Raw genomic sequence first — 23,630 nt, forward strand, 5'->3', positions numbered from 1 at the left:
CACTCATTTGCAGATGCCACCACCCACGAGGGGCGCTGGTCTTCCCCACTGCCAGCCATGAGCGGTGACAGGCCTGATAGACGCGCCGTTTGACACGTTTATCACAGGCAGTTACGTAATTGCCTACAGCAACGAGCGCCAATCTTCTTAATCTCAAATCTCAAGCATACCAAACAGAAAGCACGCAACAAGAATTCACTGCAGGGCTTTCGGTCGAACCTGTTGTGCGATTACGTAATTCCCTGGGTGATAATGCACCGCGTCAAATTACGCACTGATCTCCGGCGTCACCGCTTACGGCTGGCACGCAGAAAAGAAGCGCCCGTTGCGGGTGGTGGCGTCTGCAAATTTGAGAGGCCCAAGCTGAACGACGACCGGCCAGGGCCTGTCCGAGATCCACGCATGCGCAATGGCAAGCTATCTCTAACCCAGCCGCTATCAGCAGATGTCGCCAGCATGCTCCAAAGCCGCGCGCTCGCTTGCCCTAGACAAGCCTGACGCGCACTGTACATTCCGCGCCAGTAGAAGCGCAGCCGGAGGCGCTGGTATGTCTTGAGCACTCCGGAGTGGGCACACTGCGCATCTGCGTGAAAGGAGTTGCAGATTGTAGAGCGCAAGTGGCAAGGGATGACAAGCAGCCATTTTCGGCCTTCGGAGAGGTAGGTACGGCGGTAGAGAAGCTCATCACGAATGGCGAAGTGGCGTGCTTGACGGCGGAGGGCTCGGGGTGCTGATGTCGTCGCCGGGTGTGAAAGGACAGCCAAAATTGAAGAAATCCACGGGTCTTTGCGCTGCTCGGCTGGCATGTCAGCAAAAGGAAGGGGCTCGCCAACACTGTCTGCAGCGTCGAGAGATGCAGAAGCGAAAGTGACAGGTGAGCGAGATAGCGCATCGGCATCGGCATGCTTGCGGCCAGAGCGGTATATCACGCGGATATCGTATTCCTGGAGCCGAAGAGCCCAACGCCCAAGTCATCCGGATGGGTCTTTCAACGAAGACAGCCAACAAAGAGCATGATGGTCCGTCACGACATCGAATTGGCGACCGTATAAGTAGGGGCGAAATTTGTCGATGGCTCATACGATGGCTAGGCACTCTTTCTCCGTGACGGAGTAGTTGGATTCCGGCTTAGTAAGAATACGGCTTGCGTAAGCGACGACATACTCGTCAAATCCTGCTTTTCGCTGCGCAAGCACAGCGCCCAAGCCGACACCACTGGCATCGGTATGAATTTCCGTCGGCGCACGTGGGTCGAAGTGCCGGAGAATGGGTGGAGAGGTCAAGAGGCAGCGTAACGTTGAAAACGCCTCATCGCATGTCGGTGACCAAGCAGAAATGTCTTTGTCTCCGCTAAGAAGCTTGGTTAATGGTGATATGACGGCGGCAAAGTTAGGGACAAATCGACGAAAATAAGAACACAGTCCAATAAAACTTCGTAGTTCTTTCATGCTGGTCGGTTTGGGAAACGCAGCAACAGCTTGAAGTTTAGCTGGATCAGGGAGAACGCCATCCTTTGAGACTACATGACCCAAAATAGTGAGCTTCCGGGCAGCAAAATGACATTTCTTAAGATTGAGTTGAAGGCCGGCATCGTTCAGGCATTTCAATACTTGTTCGAGGCGCTCGAGGTGTGTGTCAAAGTCGGGGGAAAACACAACGATGTCGTCTAAGTAGCATAGACATATTTTCCATTTGAGTCCTCGCAGTATAGTGTCCATCATTCGCTCAAAGGTAGCGGGAGCATTGCAGAGTCCAAACGGCATCACGTTGAATTCGTACAACCCGTCAGGGGTGACGAAGGCGGTCTTGGGACGATCAGCATCTGGACCTGCCAATACCCAGATCGCAAATACAAAGAAGAGAAAAACTCAGCACCTTGCAAGGAGTCGAGAGCGTCATCGATGCGGGGCAGAGGGTATACGTCTTTGCGAGTGATCTTGTTCAAACGACGGTAATCGACACAGAATCGGATGGAGCCATCTTTCTTCTTAACGAGGACAACGGGTGACGCCCATGGGCTGTTTGAAGGGCGTATAACACCTCGATGAAGCATGTCGTCGACTTGTTCTTCTATAACCCGACGTTCAGCGGCCGACACGCGGTATGGTCGTTGCCGTAACGGCGAGTGGGACCCCGTTTCAATGTTGTGGCTGACGGTGGAAGAGCGGCCCAAAGAAGTTTGCTCACAGTCGAAGGAGTTGCGGAACCGGTTGAGTAGACAAAGGAGGCGATCACGCTGCGGAACTGAAAGTTCAGAGTCGACAGAAGAAAATAGAACGTGGGAACTGGACGCCGATGCGGAAGGTGTGAGGGCACTAACTGGTAGCGATGATGGATCGTCGGGGACTTTGGCTAGGAGGTTGGTGTCGAGGGGCTCGAAACAACCAATGCACTCCCCACGAAGCACAGTGAACGCCGACGTGGGTGGGTTAGGGATGTACATAGCAGAAGACTAGAGCCATTTTCAAGGGAGAGGACGGAGAAAGGCAGAGGGATGTTCTTGCGTCGGGAAAACAGTTGTGATGGGTTGAAGATTACGGTCGAATTGATGAGGGAAGCACAGGACACTGGTACTAAAACTGCGGAGTTTGGAGGAATGTCGGTATCTTCCTTAACAGCGAGCTTGTGCGAGGGTAAAGGCAAATCGTTGAACTGGGCATCACACACGGGCAGCAACGCAACCTCAGCGCGGGCGCAATCTACAATGGCTTGATGGCGTGACAGAAAGTCCCATCCTAAAATGATATCATGAGAGCATGAAGTAAGCACCAGGAATTCAATGATGTAAAGGGCGTCCTGTACAACGACCCGGGCTGTGCATGCTGCGAGAGGTTCAACTTGTTCGGCGTTAGCTGTGCGAAGGCGAAAACCGGAAACAGGGGTCGTCACTTTTCGAATCTTGCGGCATAGTTTTGCGTCCATGACTGAAACTGCGGCACCAGTGTCAACAAGCGCAAGGGTGGCGACTCCTTCAACAAAAACGTCAATCACATTCGTAGGATAAACATGAGGGCTTGCGTGTGTCGTGGTCGTCGCAGTTCTTGCCTCGGGAACTGCGGCGACTAGTTTTCCTGGGGAGTGGCGGGGCGACGTCGCATGGGGGACACTGAACGACGACGCGGGGACGGTGAACGGCGGTTGTTAACTGTCGGTGCCTCCGATGGAAGAGAGTAACGCGACGGCTCCATTGGTACGTGGTCGTTCGACAGATTCGGCATGTAGACAGGGTGCGCAGGAGCTCGGTAGGCGTCAGTGAATGGGGAAACTCGGCGGCGGCAGAAACGCGCAACGTGGCCGGGAATACGACAGGCGAAGCAGATGGGCCGGTTGTCGGGCGTGCGCCATGGGTTGCTGTGGAGCGGTGCCAAGGAAGCCGGAGGAAGATAGGTCGGCGGCTGCGGGCGGCGTAAAGGCACGTAAGCGGTAGGAGGAGCCTGCCGTGTCGCAACCTCAGCGTATAGTGGCGCCGCTACAGGCAACGGCTGGGGAGCAGCCGGTGTGGTCGGCAAGACTTCGGCGACTTCTTCCCTAATTATTCGACGTAGCGGCGACGACAAGCAAGGATCTGGTACCGATGACGATGGCAGGGATGTACAAGGCAGGATAGAGATCTGCCGCGCCACCTCTTCCCGAACGAGCTCCTTGATGCGGTCCAGTAGCAAGGGGTTGTCGTCGACTGCCAGGCCGCAGAGCGGCTCCTCACGCTCCACAGGGCGGCGACGAGTGAGGCGACGTTGCCTCCGCAGCTCGTCATAGCTTTGTAGCAAGCTGATCACGTCTCTGACGCTTTGAGGGTTTTTCGCCAGCAGCATCTGGAACGCATCCTCATCTATTCCCTTCAGTATATGTTTGATGGTGTCTTGCTCAAGCATGGAGGGATCCACGCGCCTGCAAAGGTCGACCACATCCTCGATGTAGCTGGTAAAGTTCTCTCCGGCCTTTTGAGCTCGCTCTCTCAAACACTGCTCCGCGCGAAGCTTGCGAACCACTGGCCGGTCAAATACGGCCGAAAAGTTCGTTTTGAATTCGGTCCAGGTTGCGCGATCCTCTGGGTGGTTGTGATCAAATTTTTCGGCAAGTCGCCTCAAAGAAAAACTCACGTTATTTAGCTTCATAGCATCGTCCCACTTATTGTGCGCGCTTACCCTCTCGTAAGTCGAAAGCCAATCTTCAACGTCCTGGTCGTCTGCGCCAGTGAACATCGCCGGGTCACGCTCGCGGATCACCCCGGAGCAGATGACAGCCGATGGTGACGGGGATGTGTTTCGGGCGTCGCTAGGCATGGCTGACTCAGCGGTAGAAGGCAAGGTGCGACTCCGGAGTTCCAGGCTTGCGGGTACACGGGGTGCAGCTGAGGAGCGGGACGAGGATGGAATCTGCACACTCCACCAAAATTATGGGGAGGTTTATTGGCAGGACGGCAGCAAGGCGTTGAAACGCAGAGAGGCTCAGCTGAGTCCGAAGGGGTTCTGCCACAGAACAGGGAGGATTGTTCTGCCGTGCGCGCTCAGGTCTCGAGACAAACTGGTGATGATGATCTTGAGTCTTGCCATGATGATGATGCAGGTAGCATGAGGTAATACGCTCCGCTGGCTGTTCTTCCAACTTCACGGCTGTGTAGCTGCGCTGATAGCGTTACGTCGATGGTGGCAAGTCTTCCTCGTTACAATATTATATATATATATAGGAAATTAGGGGCTCGGTGAAATAAGACAGAAAATAAGGGTTGGCAGTCAAGAAAACCTCGGAAAGCAAAGGTGAGGTTGTGGTGGGTCAAAGAAACAGATTAAGAATTTTTTGGGTCAGAAAGAAAGTGGCGAGAAAATGCCCGCCGGGTGGGATCCAAACCCACGACCTCCAGAATACCGGTCTGGTGCGGTAACCACTACGCTACCGGCGGGGCTGTTTCCCCACCACTTTCACACTTTCACGGGTATTTATGTTAAGGTATTTTTTGTTTCCTGCACTTGGGGGTGATAGCCAGCGCCCCGAGTAAGAGAAAAAAAAAGAGAAAAAAAAAGAAGATAATAAATGGATCACTGCAAAAGAAAGCGACGGCAGTAAGTAAAAACACATAGCAGGAAATTTAGAGACAATTAAAGCGAATCGTTTGAATTCGAGTGGCGCACAATATTTGCGCTATTTGAATACGCTGAGAAGTCCTAGAGTAATTGACACCACTTGCTCCGAGCCAACCTGAGGTGAAATCAAGAGATAACTCTGATATAACAAAGCTTTAGACCCATTTTTTTTCGAAGCACCACCGCGTCCCCTTATACAACCCCCCAGTGCACGTATTAACAGCGCTATAGTTTCGCGTTACCTGTGGAAATGAGAGGAAAATGGCGCAGTGAAACGCCAGTCGTACAGGAGTTGCTGTTGCAACCTTGTACAGCACATCGTTTCCGTAGGTACCGAGGAAAGCGCTCCGCTCCAACCGTTGGCAGCATCGTCCCGTAAGACACCGTGCCCGCCGGGTACGGTATTAAACGTGTCCACCCACGATACAACGCACCTCGCAACTCCACGCACAGCAAGAATTAATTGCGCACCAAATTAACAAAAAAAAAAAAAAAACGAATGCGAATGCGCATCACCAAAACATGTGAGGGGCGTTTCCTAGCAGACGAACTTTAGGCGTGCCTTTCCGGCCTTTCCGAACACTGCAGTGCATGGAGGAAAAAAAAGCTCCATGCTGCAGTGACTGCATCACAGCATAGAGATAATATACTGACTCCATCACAGAGCAATGACATGTGCCATTCTTCAGAGGGCGTCACAAATAAAGTTTTTTGAGAATGAACAACATTTTTATAAATTAGTTGCACAACGTGCCTAAATAAATGTTACTGAGAAATAACTGTCGTTCATAAATATAAATATTGTTTTATTGTTGAATAATACTTGGTTTTTTGTTATTAGTGTTTGTTCCCTCCTCACCTAGTCGCGCTTCAATCGCCGCTCCCATAATTCTTTATGTTGATGTCGCTGGCAATAGGTTCTGAACCGCTTTTGGCCCGAAGCTTCGCTACCATTTATATTTACCTTGGCTCAGCTGCCTCAGCATCTATGAACGTTGGCCTCAGCAGCCTCAGTGAGCAACGTGGTAGGGACCGTAGGGTATGTGATAGCGCGGAGGTGTGTTTGTGTTAGCGTCGTGATTGCAGCAGTGCCGTCAGGCTAGCGTGCCAGCTGAGACAGAAAGGGTAGCCCCGTGGTGCAAGCATGATTCACAGCGTGTTCGTCATAAACGGCTCCGGGTGAGAGGTGTTTTCCTTGCTAGCGTCTATGGAGTCCAGAGGGCCCGTGATTTCCCTCCATGCAGACTCGCTACAAAGAAGTGGGTTTTCTCAGTCTGGCAAGCAAACAGCTGTGCTCGGCTAGCTGTTTGCTGGCTAGGCTGGGCGCGCGTTGTGTGTGCATGCGCGTACAAATGCTTCACAAAGATGTGGGCGTCGAAGAGCCTCGTCCGTGCATTTTCACTTCCGTCTCGTCACTCTGTGTGGGGTTTCCATTGAGCCTTGCGTCCACCTTTGCACTCGCCTCACTACTCGCATTCACAGAGTGGTTGGAAAGACCTTCGTCTGGCAGCGCTACAGATTTAACTGTTCTTGAGGAGTTCAGAATTTCTTCTCAACTGATGGCACGCTTCTACGGGGACAACGCTGTTTGCATTGATCCCAAGCCAGGATGTGCTTCAGCCAGCCCAAATTGTCATCTTTTTGAAGTTGCTTTTTTGTTCTTTAAGAAACCTTTGAGGCTGTACGCACGATGCCGTATACTGCCGTGCACCTGACCCGCAATACACATGGCTTGGTGCGTACTTAAAATTTGAACAATGTTTTTATGCATCACAACTAAAAGGTACCACTTCGTACCAGCCTATAAAAATAGTGTACATATGTATATATGATTACCTTGAAAAACGCGGGTTCCTAAGTGTAGACTAGTGCTTTATGTGCCCTGCGCTGAAAGCAAGCTAGAATGTGCCATTCCCCTTGGGCTTCGAAATATAATGCGTAGAAGTATAATAAATTGAGCGACCGCCTTAGAAAAAGCTATGGCAGAGAGTTGGGCTAGTTGATAGGGAGCAGTTGGTTGCATAGAAAGACAGGGGCGTGAAGAAACTTGGGACTGGCACCTTTCATTTGAAGTGGTTCTGAAAGAGTTGTCAATGTTGTCTAATTAGCTTACCAGATTAAGCTAGAGAGCTCTCTATTCAACCCGGAAAACGTAGCCCGCTATGTTCCATGTTTTCCCAGCCATATCTGAAAGAGCCATACCTACCGTGATGGTGTAACTTGGGCGCATAAAATCAGCAGTTTGAGTGGAAAAGGTTATTTCCCACATACCAGCCTCCCCTGCTGATGTTGGCTGCCCTGGCAAGTGCGCAGTACCCAGTTTAGTGAACTGCTATCCGGTTTTCCCTTCCTGCCTGAACGAACAAAGCACTAACGTTGGAATGGGTGAAAATCAAAATGTTGGAGGCCACACTAGCACGTGCAAACGAGTTTTATAGCACTACGGTAGGCCTCAGATGGAAGCAAAAAGCGAGAACACCTGTGCGTCAAGAAAGACCCCCAGGGAGTCTATAGGCCTCATAGCCCACAATTTTTTGTGCACTAGGGTAGTGGGTGCGGCAGCTGTAACTGGGCCATAGTGCTTTTTCCGTGCTTCCAGCCATTGGAGGGAAGCCGAGGTTACAGAGTATTCGTGTTGTTGATTGTGTAGGTAAGCTTGTTCCCTCAGTGTCTCTTTAATGTACTTTTTCCCGGGTGGGCAGCTCTTGTGAAACCGCCCTGCAGAATAAGGTGCTCTCCACAGCCTGCTGCGGGTCTTTGGTTCCTCGTTGTAAGAAGCAACCTTATGGGATAGACAAGCAGGAAGGGGCGTCACTCAGACAACGAATGGATAAGACAAGAGGCACCATGGAAAACTGGGAGTGGCTGTCCAAGTATGCATGGATGATGTCACAGACTAAGCCCCCCAGGCAAAAAAAAAAGCCACTCGGTTGTCATAAAGTTTATTGACTATGGTGAAAACGCAAAGATATGAAGCGAGCACAGCAAATTGAAACAGACCACTTTATCGGTTTCAGAAGATTTTTCCAAATGGCTGCAATGAATTAGAAGTTATGGCAAAGCTTCACTCCTCGAAAAACTCACTGGGGCTAAAACTGGGATGTTTTTCTAGCAAACTCGACATTGACAAAACAATGATTGCATGGGACGAAGAAAGTTATAAAGAGGATATAAAATTCGTCTGTGGTATAAAATTTGGGAGAACAAGTGACCCAATAAGCTTAGATTAGTACTCTCTGTTTTAAATTTCAACGGCTCAAGCATTGTGAACAAGTGCAGAAAGTTGGGCAATCTGGAACTGGGATACTGGGACATGTTTTCTAGTGCAAAAAAGATGGTAACTTCACTACGGGCTGTTGCACTAATGGTTAGCGAAAAATACGCACGGGACAAATGCTAGTTTTTGTCGCGTCCATATTCTTTTCGAACTGTTCGTGATTCGGTTAGTGAAACCGCTCCCATGACGGTTTTACTGAGCACCACCGCCACAATGCGACTGGTGCGGACATCGCCTTTCAGTTGTGCACATTTTAGTCGAGTGTAAGTACATCCACAGGGCAAGAAAGAAGTACTTTCTGGACCTCTACACTCACATGATACCACTTCCTCCCTTGCAGTTTTTAGGGGATCAAACTTGCATGTCTTTAAACCACATTTCACACAATGTATGATCACAGGACCCCTCAGTGGGTGGAAGAGCTCTGGGTCTTCCTTCATTCCTTACACTTCAAAATGAGGGGCTGTGTACACCCCCACACTAACCTGTTTTAAACCCATCACATCTATGACACCATTTTACTAAAACACCACTCAAATAACTAAACCATTGTGTTGGTGCCCTTTGGCCGTCGTTGGCCGTGCACCATAAAACAAACACATAGACAGTGTATTCGTCCCTGCAGACTATAGGGTGTTCCGTAAGTATCCATTCTGTTTAAAAGTTATGTTAGGCTTTGAAGCATTCCAAATGTTTTGGGCACAGAAAGTGTCCTCTGTAAAGTATGGGCCACCCAAGTGCTCTGTTCTTGTTTTGGATAACTTAGTAGAACATCTTGTCAAACATGCAAAACCTGCTGATAAATTGGTAATTGCCTTTGACTTTAACTTGCCTTGTGTGGATTGGACAGTTTTTTTCGTCTGATTCAGAAAGTGAAGATATGCTGGATATTGCTTTCATGTATGGCGTAACTGAGGTTGTAAATGACTGCAAGAAAACTCAGAATGGACCATTCTTGATTTATTTTTTGTAGGCGTCATGTATATCTGATCACCCAGCTGTGGGGTTAAATGTAGCGATGTCCATGCAATCAAAATAAGCATATGCACCCAAATGCTCCAATGACAAATCTGGGGTTTGTGTTGCGCTCGTGTTGCATCAATTTCGCCAGTGCAATACGTTCTGTGTGAATGAACATTGCATAGAATGCTTTGTGCCTGAAATTTATCCAAAAACTGCAATAGTTGGATGACTCAGGGTACATTGCAATTATGGTGGAAGTTTAAAAGATTCAAGACAAAGTTTAGATTTTTAGAAACATTCGGCAGCAGTCTGTCGTTGAGTATCAACACGGTATCAACCAAAATCAAATAAAATACAACAAAATAAAGATAAGTACTTATATAGCCCCTCGCCTCCGAGTTTAATTCAGACATCCTTTGAACAGCTTTCAAAAACTATTATCCCTAAGTTTTCCTTTCCTGTCATAGAGGACAAATGTGTGCATGGTGATGACAAATTTATCACTGCTTCTAATGGCAATTTGAAAATGGTGTATACAATGGACAATAATGTTTTCCACGCGTTTTAGGGTGCAGCCCTTTGGCGCTCGTCCCTGGGCTGAGCCGCACCGCTATCGTTGTTACCAAGAGAAGGATGGCAAGACCGAAGAGTGAAAGAAAGCAAAGGAGCTGGCTGTTGCAAAATTGGGAGGCGAGGACGGTTCGCCGTGGCTCCGCGAGACTTCAAAAGTGTGCGGAAGGAGGGGTGGGGAAAGGGGCAGTATGCTGTGCCCGTACAAGGCGCGCGACTGCGCGACGCTTGGCGTAAACATGAGGGGGCGTGCGCGGAGGACGATGTGCGTTCGCTTTAAGACACGGTTCACTGTTCCTTCCTGAGATGCACTTCGCGCCGCCGGTGCAGAGGCTCACCTTAGCTGCCATCGAGAGAACCCACGAGTGAGTGCTGAACTGCGGGTGAGACAACCGGTTGTGCGCTTCTTCAGCTGCTGCAGCTGTAAAGCAGCTGCCAGAGCGGAGGCCCAGCACCGCCGATGCCAGAACCCCGAGTGGATGCTGAACAATAAGCGAGGCAACCGGTGCATGTGCTTCATCAGCCACTGCAAATACAGTAATACCTCGTTAACTCGAACTCTGATATCTCGAAAAATCGGCTAAGTCGAAATTTTCCGAGGCACCGAACCATTTCCTATACGTCCCATGTATTCGTAGCCCTTTATTTCGGAGTATTTTTGGGTCAAACTGCGGATATCTCGAAATCTTTACTGAGAGGGGACGAAAATTTCGCCGCCGCCGACCGTTTCACGAGATTCGTACGATGCTGCCGCGCATAAGTCCCTCGATGTCTTTCTGGTTTAGCCACGCCTATCACAAAGCCGATGTTTTCCCCAAGCATGAAGTCTGAGCCTAGAGTCGTATGAACTTCGTCACGCAACCCTGTGGCACGTCATGTGACGGTAGAGACATGCGCAAAGGTACAGCAGTATGCGCGCGTGACTGGAGAACTTATGGACGCCGAAATCGTTGAAATAGTCGCAAAAGGAGGGGACGACGAACCTCCTCGAGAGGTGCCGACATCTGCCGAAAAGGGGAATTTGCTGCGCTTGCTGTGAAATAAGGTGGAGTGCAGCGGCGGGGAAGATCGGCTGATGATATGCGTCAGGCAGCTAGAAGATTTCTTACTAGGCCCGAGTGCGACCGCAAAGCAGACCAGCATTACGCAGTTCTTTTATGCTAAGTAAAATTGCAGGGCTACAAAACCCAGCCCGTGATCGTCTCCTGTGTGTTCTTTTTCTCTTTAAAACCTTTATGAAAAGCAAGATTGGAAGCCGCTGGTGAAGAGCTGCTAAGTAGCGCCTTTTTTTAAAAGAACTCGACATTTCGTGGCAATTCGTGCAACTTTGCTTATCTCGAAATATTTCCCGGTTTTTACTACTTCGAGTTAACGAGGTATTACTGTACAAGTTTTCTGTGACCATACAAATATGTCCTTCTAAAATTCGCTTCAACATATTTTGCACAGTGAAAACAGTTAAACAGCTGCGCCCAAATATCGCATCAGGGAGTATCGTAATCGCCAGCCAATTTTTAATGTATCTTCACCCTCTTTCTGGTGGAATTCGGAATTTGTTTTTAAATTTTGATATTGGAACATCCTGCGGGCCAGATGGTATCCTAATGCGATACGGGGGGCAAAATACTAATGTTTTTTCACGAGGCCTCTAAATGAAGGTCTCTAAACCTCATGACTGGAGGCTAGCTCGAATCAAACCTGTACATAAAACCAGGGAAAGAAACGTATTTTCTCCAAACTGCTCTATATTTACCTTTTGTTTACTAATCATTGGCCCTACACACCAATTTTAGGTAATCACCTCTTAATCAACACTGCGCATCGAACTCGCATGAGACACAACATACATTGTCTGGCGCTCTTTGGCCTAGCAGCCGTTGTGCCATTAACCATCATCATCATCAACAACATGCATATATAGTGCGTGCCTGCCTGCGTTTAAAAAATGACGTGCGTGTGGAAGCACCTAATCGGTACCTATATCGGGCAGATCTGACAACCTCACCCTTGTGCCACTTCTGCCACGAAATTGAATCCATCCAGTCATTGGCGGATCCAGAGGGGGGGTCCGGATGTCCTGACCCCTCCCTTAAATTTTGAATTTAAACCTCCAAGAAGATGATTACTCAGGTCGCAGAAAAAGGTGAATTGATGACTTGTTGTATTCCTTGTGTTTTTGCTTTCCCGAAATTTCAGTGAATTAATAAGGCTCCTTCTCCTCCTCCTCCTCATCATCATCATCACTGATAGGAGCTGACCCCCCTCTCAGAAAAAACCTGGATCCGCCCCTGCATCCAGTCCTTCATTTCGGAGACGGCTCGTCTGCCGTGCTAAGATGATTCCGATCAGGCTGACTTTTATGTTGCTTTCTCGTTCCTCTCTTTTTTTTCCCCCTTTCTCTCTTGAATCTACGTACTAAATTCTTTCTTCAGCTGTACTGTCTTGTCTTATCTGGTTCGTTTTAAAGGGACCCTAAATAGGCTTCCGAATGTCGCCATTTCAATCGCGCAATCGCTAGAGTACCCCTTCACGACAACGTGTACCAAATATTACACCTCTGCGTAAAGCAGGGGCCGCACAAACACGAAAAAAAGATTTCACTTCCTCCCCTGGCTCACCAACCATACCTTGCCGCCACACTTGCGCGCTCTGACGCAGTTCTTTCCGGCTCTGACGCGCCTCTATGACGCACGAGACACTGCCCAGTGCGGCGCCGCGAACGCGAACCACAGCGACAGCGCTCACCGTGCAACCGGAATCTGGTGGGCGGAGCATGCGCGTCGAGTGCTAAAAAAAAAAAGCGCGCGCAGGGCTTGGCGCAGCCAATGACTGCACGTACATCAAGGAGGGTGATGGATTGCCCTGTTTCTCTCGGTGGTCTTGCGCCGGGTCTATGACGTCGCGGCTTCCACAGTGCTTCGGAGGAGCTACTAGAGGAGGAGAGCCCCAGGCCTTATGGGTGGCCCCTTTTAATGAGCGATAACTCGGCTAATACTTAACGCATTTAAACAATTTTTGCGGGATGACGTTCCTTGGATAGTACTCCAGTGACTGCGCACGCAAAATCGTAACATTTGGCAGCCTATTTAGGGCCCCTTTAAGGGGAAAAAAAAATCTTCCTGGCCAATCCCCCTGAGTGGGTATGCATCAGTTTATGGGCCACCACCACCACTTCTATTTCCGAGGTTCTGGCCTCGGAATTCAATATTTAGACAATAAAATATTGATTAAATTTAATCTCAGTGCATTAGGTGCAGAAAACTTTAGATTCGTATGAAGCGTTGCGTAGTGGGTGGGCTCCATGAATATTTTGACCAGATTGGGGTTTTCATTGTGGACCCGTATCACTGCATACATTTGAATGTGAGCTGGTATCAATGTGCCACAGCTCTGTGGTGGAAGTGCTGCGCCATTTGCGCCACACTGCGCCAATCCACTTTTCCTGCGCCATCATGCTACAAAAGGCAGTATTGCGCTGAAACTGCCCCAAAGCGGCGCCGCAAGATGCGAGGCTCAATGCCGGTCGCATTGAGCAGGGAGCAGTAGGGACTCATCGTTCAATTGTCATTCACGACCTGGTGCTTTCCAGCGAACTCCCTAAGGACTAACGCTCAGAGCTCGGAGCCACTGCTCACAATTTCTCAGTTTCACGAGACTTCGGGTGCGGGTGATGCGCTAACTTTGCCCCGAAATGTAGCTTCACCACACAGCCCGCTGCGCCATGATGCATGTGTCGGCACCAGCTGTCATTGCAATCTTTCCGCTTAGTGTGAAAAGCGAAAAGTAAAATAGTTCTATTGTTCAATCGGACCCTCGCCATTTTACTTTATGGCGAATGCGCTTGCCATTCCAAAAGTTTGATGCCACCGTGCCTTAATTGTCGAACAGGGTCATAGCAGGGCATGCCCTGGCACAAGCGAGGGGGGGGGGGGGGGATTCTGTTTTTTTTGCAGCTATCTGAGTAATCAGCTCCGTAGGTGTGCCTTGCCCAACTCCGCCTGTTTCTTTCAAGAAGGGGGGGGGGGCGAGTGCGTCCCCCCCTTGTTCGCGGTAAGCTTGCTGTTCATGCTCGAAAAAACATGTTGATAAATACTGGTACATTCGTTATTTGGTTGAGCACGACAGAGTTGCACAGTATTTTTTTGCTTAGATTGAAGCATGTATATTAGTTGGTCAATATTGCGAATAATACGCTGATATTTTTTTCTTTGTTTTGCGAACGAGAGCATTTAGTTATTTTTAATTTCTCTGCAGTCTATTCAGGCTTAGTTCAGGTTGTCTCTTGTTTCCTCTTAGTCTGTTCCTTTATTTTTTTTGTCCCTAATCTGGTGTAAATTGAAGGTAAACCTTGGGTGCAAGACCGACCATTTTATATAGCTCTGGTCTTCTCTTAAGGGGCACTTACACGAAAATTTTGCATCTTAATTGTTTTTTTTTTTGTTGCGATAAGTAGCTAGTGACCTACTTATAACCTGTAGAAACCTCATTTGCTTCAGCGTGCGACGGTTGTTTAATTAGCGGCATTTTAAATGCGGCCAGTCGCAGTTTCGGTTTCAGCGAGTGCCGCGAAACGATGGATTTTGTGTGAACAAAGCTGACCACGTGACCGTCGGAGGGATATCACAGAGCAGAGCCGCCGTAGCACTGTCGAATCCGCATCGACGGCAGTTTCTGCGAATGCCCCCACGTACTGATCTCGTGAGGCGCTTAATTAAAAAGCGACCGTGGATGTGACGCAGGCGCTGCGAGTGCAAATGCTACCGCGGCTAAAGAACGACGCGCGACGCTCGAGACGGTGGGTGGCAAGACGCGCGCTGGGAGCAGCCGGCCGGTCTGCCTACAGGTCCGCCTACAGATGTGTTCGGCTTAGCACTGCGGCGGATATTCGAGTGCCGCTCTCGTAAGCGGTGCAGATGACAATTTTTAATGCAACCCGCCATCGCATCATTAACTCCTTTCTCATGTAAGCCACCATGGTCGGGACTTGGGGACAATTTCGTGCAGCGGTAACAAGCTATCACTCGAGCTACCTGGCCTGGGCCACTTCGCGGCCGTGGCCGCCGCCTGCACAGCGACCGTGCGGCTAGCTCAGTGGGCTTTTCGTGCCTGCGGCGCGTTTTCGCATCCAATGGTAATAAACAGTAATAGAAACAGAGTGCCTGGAATCGCTGTAGAACTTTGGTAGCGGCCAGCTGCCCGATGAGCTGACGAAATCACGGCGCCTCCGCCGCCAACGATCGGGTCGTTCGTTCTCGAGAGCAGAAGCTCCGCCCTCCGGCCCTCCGATTGGAGCGGCGAGCCGGCGAAAAACGCCGGCAGTGCGGAAGCGGCAAACACAAACTCGTGACGTGTTTGGATGTTGTTTATTTACACAATGTCCTCGGGATGTCGATTGCGCGTGGTCCTGTGCTGGCTGCTCGGTTGCGTTTCGCACACTTTAAAATTGATTTTAAATATGTTCTAGGCTGTATTCGCCGCTGATATTTTGCAAATGATGTATATGTGTTCCCACCAATCTATCTCCGAAGTTATCTCGCCTTCAAAATTTTGTGTCAGTGCCCCTTTAATTGTTTCTCATTGTTGTAATGGTGTTATTTTTTACTTGTCTGAACTCTAGTTAGGTGTAGCTATTTAAACCATCGCTTATCTATAGTTTTTTCTTGGTGATTGCTCTGTCAGCTGTAATGCTTTAATTTTGGAACGAATATATTTCAGATTTGTCGAAAAAGTGCTATGCTCAGTCTTTAATGAGTGTTGAGTAAAAGCCATTTGAATTTTTGTGTTTACCAGAAATGAAAAATGGCAAATAAATGATGTTTGACTCTAGGAATCTGCTCCCAAACAGACTTGCACTGCTCCAAGTGCTCCAAAACTACCCTTTCACTGCTCTAAAGCTGCTCCAAAATAGCATTATTCCTGCTCCCTGAGCTGCAGAAGGCTCATCAAGCGTGCTTCCACCCCTGACAGCTGCTCTGGGCCCGCCCTCTCGTTTCGATATCTGCTGGCATGTGTTGCAGTAATATGTAAGTGCTTTGCGAGTTCATAATAAAATGAAGACAAAAAATGCGCAGTGCACCAAGGGGATTTGAAGACATCAAAGAACTGCTCGTAAGGCTCAGTGCGGGTTTGGTCGAACCGAGCCATGCAGCACATTACAATAAAGTGTGCTGTGAATAAGGCAGCCTACAAAATCAGTAAATGTATTTTGAGAAAGGTTTTCAGCTCGGTGTTCACATGAAACACAAAAGGGGTGCTGTGCCATTTACTATTTCATCGTCGCGCCAGCATGTTTAGGTACTGTCACCGTAATTTGTGCTCTGTTGTTTGACGTCTGCACAACTACCCCTGCCCCTTATTGGTCTAAAAAACGTCTCCCATACGCAGCAAGATGAGACAAAATCGTGAAATTAGTTTAGAGGCAGCATTAGTAAGCAAAAGCGAATTGGGTACATCAACGGGCTAAATAGTTAGTCTGAAATATGTAAATCCTGATTGTCCCTAATAGGTGGCTGTTATCAAAAAATCTTGTAGAACAGTTTTTAGACATCTGTATGGGTTGTCTATGCCAACAAAAGCCTCCTTTTGCCTGCAGGGATGTGTTCATGGAGAAGCACTGGAAGAGCGTCATCCACCGCTCGGTGTGCGACTACTTCTTCGACGTGCAGAAGAAGGCAGCCAGCCCCGAGGACATCCCGCCCGTCATCTCGGCCCCGCACCACTACCTCATCAACATTTACCGCAACAAGATGTTCTTCCTGGCAGTGGCCATGTCCGAGGGTGAGAGGCACGCGCATCACGGTGGGGGGGGGGGGGGGGGGGGGAGAGGAGGAGGAGGAGGAGGAGAAGGAGGAGGAGGAGGGAGGGAGGGAGGGAGGGAGGGAGGGAGGGAGGGGCAGGGACATCTGGGTGACCACAAAGTTGGAGGACACGGTCCCATTTTACTGTCACTCAGATGGGGCAAGAATGTTAAAGACGATGGTCTTTCTTGGGCTGCTTAAATGCAGAAATTTCGGTCTGTCTGTCTGTGACTGGATTCACCTACCCCGATAAAGTAAACCAGAAACTGCGCAGTAGTCTTATATACTCACCGCCAAATATATGTTTATATGTTCATACTTGTCAACATTGTTGAACAAGAACAAGACATTACGCAAATATAAGGCAGAAAATCAACACATAAGCGATATTTGCTGTGTTTCTTTAATAAACAATTCAAGGATGCTTGGTTGTTGCGATAGCAAATGAAATACTACATCAATGGCAGAAAACCATCGCCTGCTGTGGCCCGCGCCACCTCCTGGCGGCATTTAAGTAATCAAACGGCAATAGCAACCAAAGGGTTCTCTAGATGGGATCCACGTTCTGCTTGGAACGCTCGTTAAATAAGGCAACGTGGTTCTATAAAAGTTGTAGTAGGATGCCTCAGTTCATGCGCGTCTCCGCCATACGGCAGCACTGGCATCGAAACACCTGACTTGGAGCAGTGGATGTGGTAAATTGACCCTGGTATTCTGAGTCCCTCCTCTACTCGAGCATCCAGTGGAGGAGGTCCTTGAAATCGATTTTCCCATGCATGAGCATTGCGGAATCCTCCCATCAGCTGATTGGAGGGAACAAATGGAGTGAAGGAGGGACTCAGAATACAGCTCTTAAATTCACTTGAGCAAACCTCTAGCGTGTTGTCTTGGGAGGATTGATACGGACGAGGAACAGCATGAGAGGCGAGTGGGAAAAAATGGGAAGCATTTACTTGGCAAGGGCACCAGTCGACTATCGTCTTTCGGCGACATTTGCAACGAAAGGAGCAGATACGTGGCCATTTTTTTTCTGTCATTGTTGACAAAAAGCAACTTTCATAGAAGGCATGCTGTGAGTTACCCCAGCCAATTTGGGCACATTTTTCAAAGAGAAAAGTACTTTTGGAAGTGCCGCTTTTCTTGCACCTTTTCCCCATCGATTTCCTGACGTTGACTATGACGACACACTTCTCTGTCTGCGGGGCTCAATTTCTGTGCAATCTGTGTGTCACCAAACAGGATGTCTACAATAACTATAAGATGGGTGGCAACCAAAAATTGCAAAGCGAAGTTGGCATGAAAACACATTGCAAACCAGATTGGTAGTTGGTGCGGGCCTCCACAAACAGTTTTCTCTTCTGCTGCCCATTACAGGTGCTTTATATTTGTGCTAAAGAGTTATATTATAGATTGCATGATTTTCTTTTTTCGACGTTTATTGAAATGTAGAAAAAACACCCGGGGGTCTCTTGCTAGTGCATCAGACCCCCTTAGGGGTAGCGATTAGTTAAGGTTCACGACGGGTATGGGTGGGAAATAGCGAGGGAAAAATAGTGGGTCGGGATATGAAATGCAGGAGAGTGTCTGTCCCACACTGCCTTCGCTAAATTAGGTGGGCAGGAGGGACGCAGAAGATTATTTAGCGAATTCGGTCGTAAGTTAGCGGGAAGGGTGTCTAGGAGAACCTGTCTTTCAGTTTGAAATTGAGGGCATGTCCGAATAATGTGTTCAGTGGTGTCCAGAATTTCACAGGGGATACGCATGCCTTGATTAAGTGACGAATGAAAAAACTGTTGTCGTTTTGCAGGGGAAAGGTTGGTAAACTACACAGTGCAGCCAAAAATGAGATTTTTATGAACTCACTTTAGTGTAAAGAGGCCATGAACGCAAAATACAACTGTGTTCAGTTTGAATGAACTAGCCTTTGGTAACTCACCCAGCTTCATTCCAGCCATGAAAGGCATTTTCATTTTTTTTTTTGCTTAAAAAAAATGTTGCTTTTGCACTACAGTGACTTAATATGGGCAGGAGGGATGTGATATGAATCAGCACAAAAAATGCAGTTAGTGTCGTAATTGCACGTTCCCATTCAAGTGATGCATTCAAGCAGAACTAGGGGCCCCACTACACTCGCCCAGTCTTGTTTTTTGGCGGTGGTCGCCAATCGAACTAACACAATTGTGTGACGTCTTGGAGAAAAAAAACATGCCAGAAAGTGGCTGGCCTCTGCTGCGTGAGTTCTGCTTTAATTTGATCACAATAAAGTGAGGACATTGTATCAGCAGCAGCGCTGACAGACGGGGCACAGGACAAGCGCCAGTCCTGTCTGCATTTATTTCCTGCGTGCTGTCTATCAGCGCTGATACAATGTCCTCAGTTTCAGGCAACTAATAGCCCAACTATCCCTTCTTTGCGATGAAATTGGTTTCATTGTTATCGAGACAAAGCAGTCGTTGTAATGTCCAAATTTGTAGTTCGTCTTCATGGCCCCTTGAAATTAAAACGCTGGGGCGTAGAGTGATGAAAGTTGGCAGGCTATCATATGCAGGCTACCGTATGCAATGCTGGAACCCAAACTAGTGTTTGACTAGTGAATGCACTTCGTGAATGCACAACTAGTGAATGCACTTCGTCGGTAGATTCTGTGGCCGTGATTCGCTAACTGCTTTGCAGTGGCATCAGGCTACAAGGAAAATTGGTCCAACAGCGATTGGCAAGTGGTGCAGTACCACAGCAGGTGTGGAAGGCAGGCAGGCAGGAAATGGACTGGCCTAATGTCACCGAGATGGTGGCATTGTGCACTGCCATTTGGGAGCTGCAGTGCTCCGAAAATCGTCATTTTTTTCGTCACTTTGGACAAACATTTTGTCGCTTCTTCAACATTCTGTCGCTTCTTCGACGACATTCTTCGACGAAAAAACTTTGGAAATGCATAGAATCGGAAATATGCAATGAAAAAATGTTTTTTAGCAAAATGATCTTCTGGTCAATTTTTGTGATCTGATCCATACGCCCCTTCATTAAAGCCACCAGTCTCACAATATACTCCTTCTCAATTTTCGTCCACAGTTAAGGATCAAAGTGTGCCTAGTATTAGTGTTCTCGTCTTGAAGCGGAAGCAGAAAGAGGGTGACTGCGCTGCAAAATTCGAGGCAGTTGGCGCACTCTCGATGTCAAGCAAGTTCATACACGAAATATGGACAGGAATACAGAAATGTCGATGACATCCTTGGTGACCTGACCTAATGCACACTTGCACCATACCTCGAACACATGCCCACTTCTTGAGGGGGAGGCTACCTCCTTCTTCACAAGCTATTGTGCGGTCTCACTGACAGGCGCCTGTCAGTGGCCTGTACATGCTTCTTGAGGAGGTGATACTTGTTATAATACTTCTTGAAAGCTGCTAGGGAGGCTTCCGGAGAGGACAATCCACTAATGATCACCTGAACAACTTTTTAGCCAGTTGGTACTCCATGGTCAGACTTTAAGCGCGAAAAATTTTGGATGTTGGTCGTGAAGAGCGACGGCTGTTGCTGTCCTGCCCTTGTCCTTCACGTCTGACATCTGGTGGTCTGGGAATTTTACGCAACTTCACACCTATAGAATTCCAATGCACCGTTCATTGTTTTTGGCATGTGAACTAGCTGATGTCTTTAACGGAACATCTTTGAGCTTACCTTGACCAAGCAGGATTTCGGCAACTCATCTCGTATTGCATGTAGCCTCGGACCTCTCAGAAATGAGATTTGAACTGAGGGTTCTATCCTATGTGCCGGAAACCTCACTGCCCTTGTGGAAGCAAGCAACATGTTTTCCAGATTCCTGGTACATTTCATGCATTGTCGGGCACAAAAAATCGGGGGTTTTAAGTGCCTATAATAGGCACTGAAAAGTGTCATTTAGGCACCTACAGGTGTCAAATACTACTGTTTAGGCATTTACAGGTTCATTTGATACTCTCTTCAATTGAGCAGCATATTTCGGGACAAAGTTTTGTCTTGCAATGAAAACAGCAGACAAATCTTGTGCTGTGGGAAAGTAATTTAATTTTCTTCGTGGAAAGGAGCCAGGCAAGTATCGCCATTTCAATAGATCTCAATGAAACAAAGGGTGGTTCAACACTGAGACAAAGGCTATAAAAGCCGTGGTGCAGCACAAGGCGAGGGACAACACAAAGACGCACAGCACGCTCCTATGCGTCTTCTTCGTGTTGTCCCTCATCTTGTGCTGCGCCTTGAAACTTTGCCATGTACCAACTCGCCCAAACCACTTCTCTGACAAACTAGCACCATCTCAGTGTTTTACAGCTTGAAATTCCGCCTCCCTTCAGTCGATATTTGTGGCAGAAAAAAAGAACGCTAAACATTGACGGAAGTTGGCAGAGCATGCTTGTACTTCGGAACGTCTGACGATGTTGTCACAGGCTCTTATCCTTGGCTCCTTTGGTCGTTCGAGCTGCTGTGGCCAACCCCTTTCTGCAAGTGTGCGCCTCTGTGCTGAGCCAGCCCATAGGCTGGGGGAGAAAGAGGAAGGCGCTCGGTTGTGTTCACGTGCGTGCTGTTCCAAGGACATTAGAGCTGCCTTAGCTGCCACTGCTTTCCCATTTATTTATACTTGCAAATACGGTGTGTGCTTGGTAAACACATCCCCTATGCTGCTACATCACAATATCATTCCAACTGGAATGTCAATGTTCGCCGGTCGAAACCTTTGCCTGTTCTTTTATCGCTGGCAGTCCGGGTATTTTCGTCCAAGACAGATTTAAGCTTTGGAATGGCTCTGTCAGCAACCGGTCCCTCAGGGAGAGTGGACTTCCGAAATGAGCTCAACATTTGAAGTCAGAGTGGCACCCAATTTTCCAGTTGCTGAACACTTTCTGCTAAGATAAGCGCACGAATGTGCCAAGTTTAGTTTGTGTGTAGCGGGCTGTAGAATAGTCTGGGCACGACGCTGTTGTCGGCTGCAAAGCTGTTAATCACCAAAGCGTTTGTTGCAGTAGTTTTCTGCCCTTAGCTTAGTTCCTTAGGGGTTACAGTGGGCTCTTGTTGAAGGAGTACAATTGGTAACGGCTCCTTAGAGACACGAATGTGCCTGTAAGAGCGCTTTCTTGACTGCAAGTATTTATTCGTTGTCAAAACAGAAAGAACTTCTCAGCTCTTGGATACTATTGATAGTAAAGTGAAGTGCAATAATTTTGGATCAAGAAACTGAGTTATCCTGCCTTTCAAAAATTGATGACCAGCAAAGGTGCTGGGAATAACATGTACCATTCAGTAACTATGCACTATACAGTTGAAACTCATTATAAGAGACATGGATGTAAGAGACAATTGGGTATAAGAGACACTATTCACCCACATGGTTGGCTGCCCTATCTTTCCCATTAAATTGACCTCTTTTATAACAGACATCGGATGTAGAAGACAGTTGGTTATGAGGGACAAGTCATCCTTCAGCTTTAATCAATAATCTTGCTTGTAACAGACATTTTAACTTTAGATGCACTGCCACCAGTCACTAATTGCAGTTGCATCCGTTGTGGAAACAAACGGGATGACAGACACGTGCAGTCGCTATTTATTATAACTTTAGCAAATGCAGAGTGATTCAGTCAGCTATGAAACGATGATGAGGAGCCCCGGCAATAGAAATGCAATGTACAGAAGTAGTTAAAGCCTGCCGCCATGCGTACGAGCGTGACCGCACATGCGGGGTTTTGCACGTGCCAAGAATACCTGAAGGGCGCGGTGGGCTATCCCTATCGCGTAGCCACCGATCAAGAAGAACCATAGATGTTGACTCCTGCCAGCTTGATGAATAGCCAGAGCTCGCATCGGAAGAAGCTGTGCGCTCTGGCTATTCATCAGGCTTGCAGACTCAACATCTACGATGCTTCTGCAGACAGTGTAAGAAAAGAAAGCTTGAAGAAGCTGCTGTAAAGAATGGGGTGAATAAAGTCACCAAGCAAATAAAGATGCAGACTTATTTTATGAATTCTGGAGCAAAACATAAATTATAATAATCCTTTTCCAACATGTTGTAGCAATTTTTGTGCCTATTTTAGGTGTAGGGCACCTACATTGAACTGGGGGATGATCAGTGAGTGAAAACATAGTACGCTGCTTATAAGAGACCACTCATATAATAGACAGAAACTGCTTCCGAATACGTCTTTTATAAAGGGTTCAATTCAACTGCATACCGGTTAACATTACACAGCACGCAATATTCTTTAGAACTATGACAGCTAGATTGCAAACGCCCTTGACACGGCAAATGACGGCTGTTGTGACCAGACTACTTCACAAAATGCAAAGATGCTCACTCCATAACCTCAGTCTCCTCTTCCTTCTTGGTGCTACATGTGCTGTGTCTTGACAGCCGGCGGTGTCCCCGTGATCGGTGGCTTGCTGTGGGCGTGTTCACAATATCATTGCCACCTGAAATCATGGTCACCTTGAAATTTTCGTGTGAGGTGTTCACGTGCTTTTCTATCAGGAGCTGTCTTTTACTTTGAATGGGAAGTGCGCGGCTGTGTCGTGTGCAGTCTTGTCTTCTGGTGTTTTTTTATTGTGCCCGTAAGGGAAGGGCATGTTGGCAAGTTTTCACCCTTGATTTGCGAACACAGTGTGAAAGAACATAATATGAAAGAGTTCGTGCAGACAGGGGTGATGTCAAGCTCACCCAGAAGTGACGTTATCTGTGGTCTTGCTGCGTTCAGGCCTCCAGCGGCCTAATTTTTGGGGTTACATCAGGTTGAGGTGGTGGCAGTGGCTTGCGCACGGGTTTCTGCATTTTGGCATTTTCTGCGTGGTGCGTGGATTTTACTCACAAACGGTGTGCAGAAAACACGGAGTTGTAGGCTCCTGAAGTGTGAACAGAATGATCAAAATGACTTGAAAAATCCAAAAAGGCGTATATATAAGCCAAAAAAGGTAT

The 23,630-nt window shown here is 48.1% G+C and overlaps 1 protein-coding gene across 1 annotated transcript in view; it reads left to right on the plus strand.

Annotated features, from left to right (window-relative positions):
* The first annotated feature begins 6,054 nt into the window (after positions 1-6,054).
* Positions 6,055-23,630, plus strand: part of LOC144177370 (AP-3 complex subunit mu-2-like) — a 94,104-nt gene continuing 76,528 nt past the window's right edge. Inside the window, exons 1-2 of the mRNA XM_077705259.1 lie at positions 6,055-6,260; positions 16,484-16,668. Coding sequence (XP_077561385.1) covers positions 6,226-6,260; positions 16,484-16,668 — 220 coding nt within the window. The 5' untranslated portion in view covers positions 6,055-6,225. The remainder of the gene's footprint in view (positions 6,261-16,483; positions 16,669-23,630) is intronic.

Source organism: Haemaphysalis longicornis, unplaced genomic scaffold, assembly GCF_048455015.1.
Source record: "Haemaphysalis longicornis isolate Haplotype H1 unplaced genomic scaffold, Haemaphysalis longicornis Haplotype H1 scaffold_1, whole genome shotgun sequence".
NCBI classification, from domain to species: Eukaryota; Metazoa; Arthropoda; class Arachnida; order Ixodida; family Ixodidae; genus Haemaphysalis; species Haemaphysalis longicornis.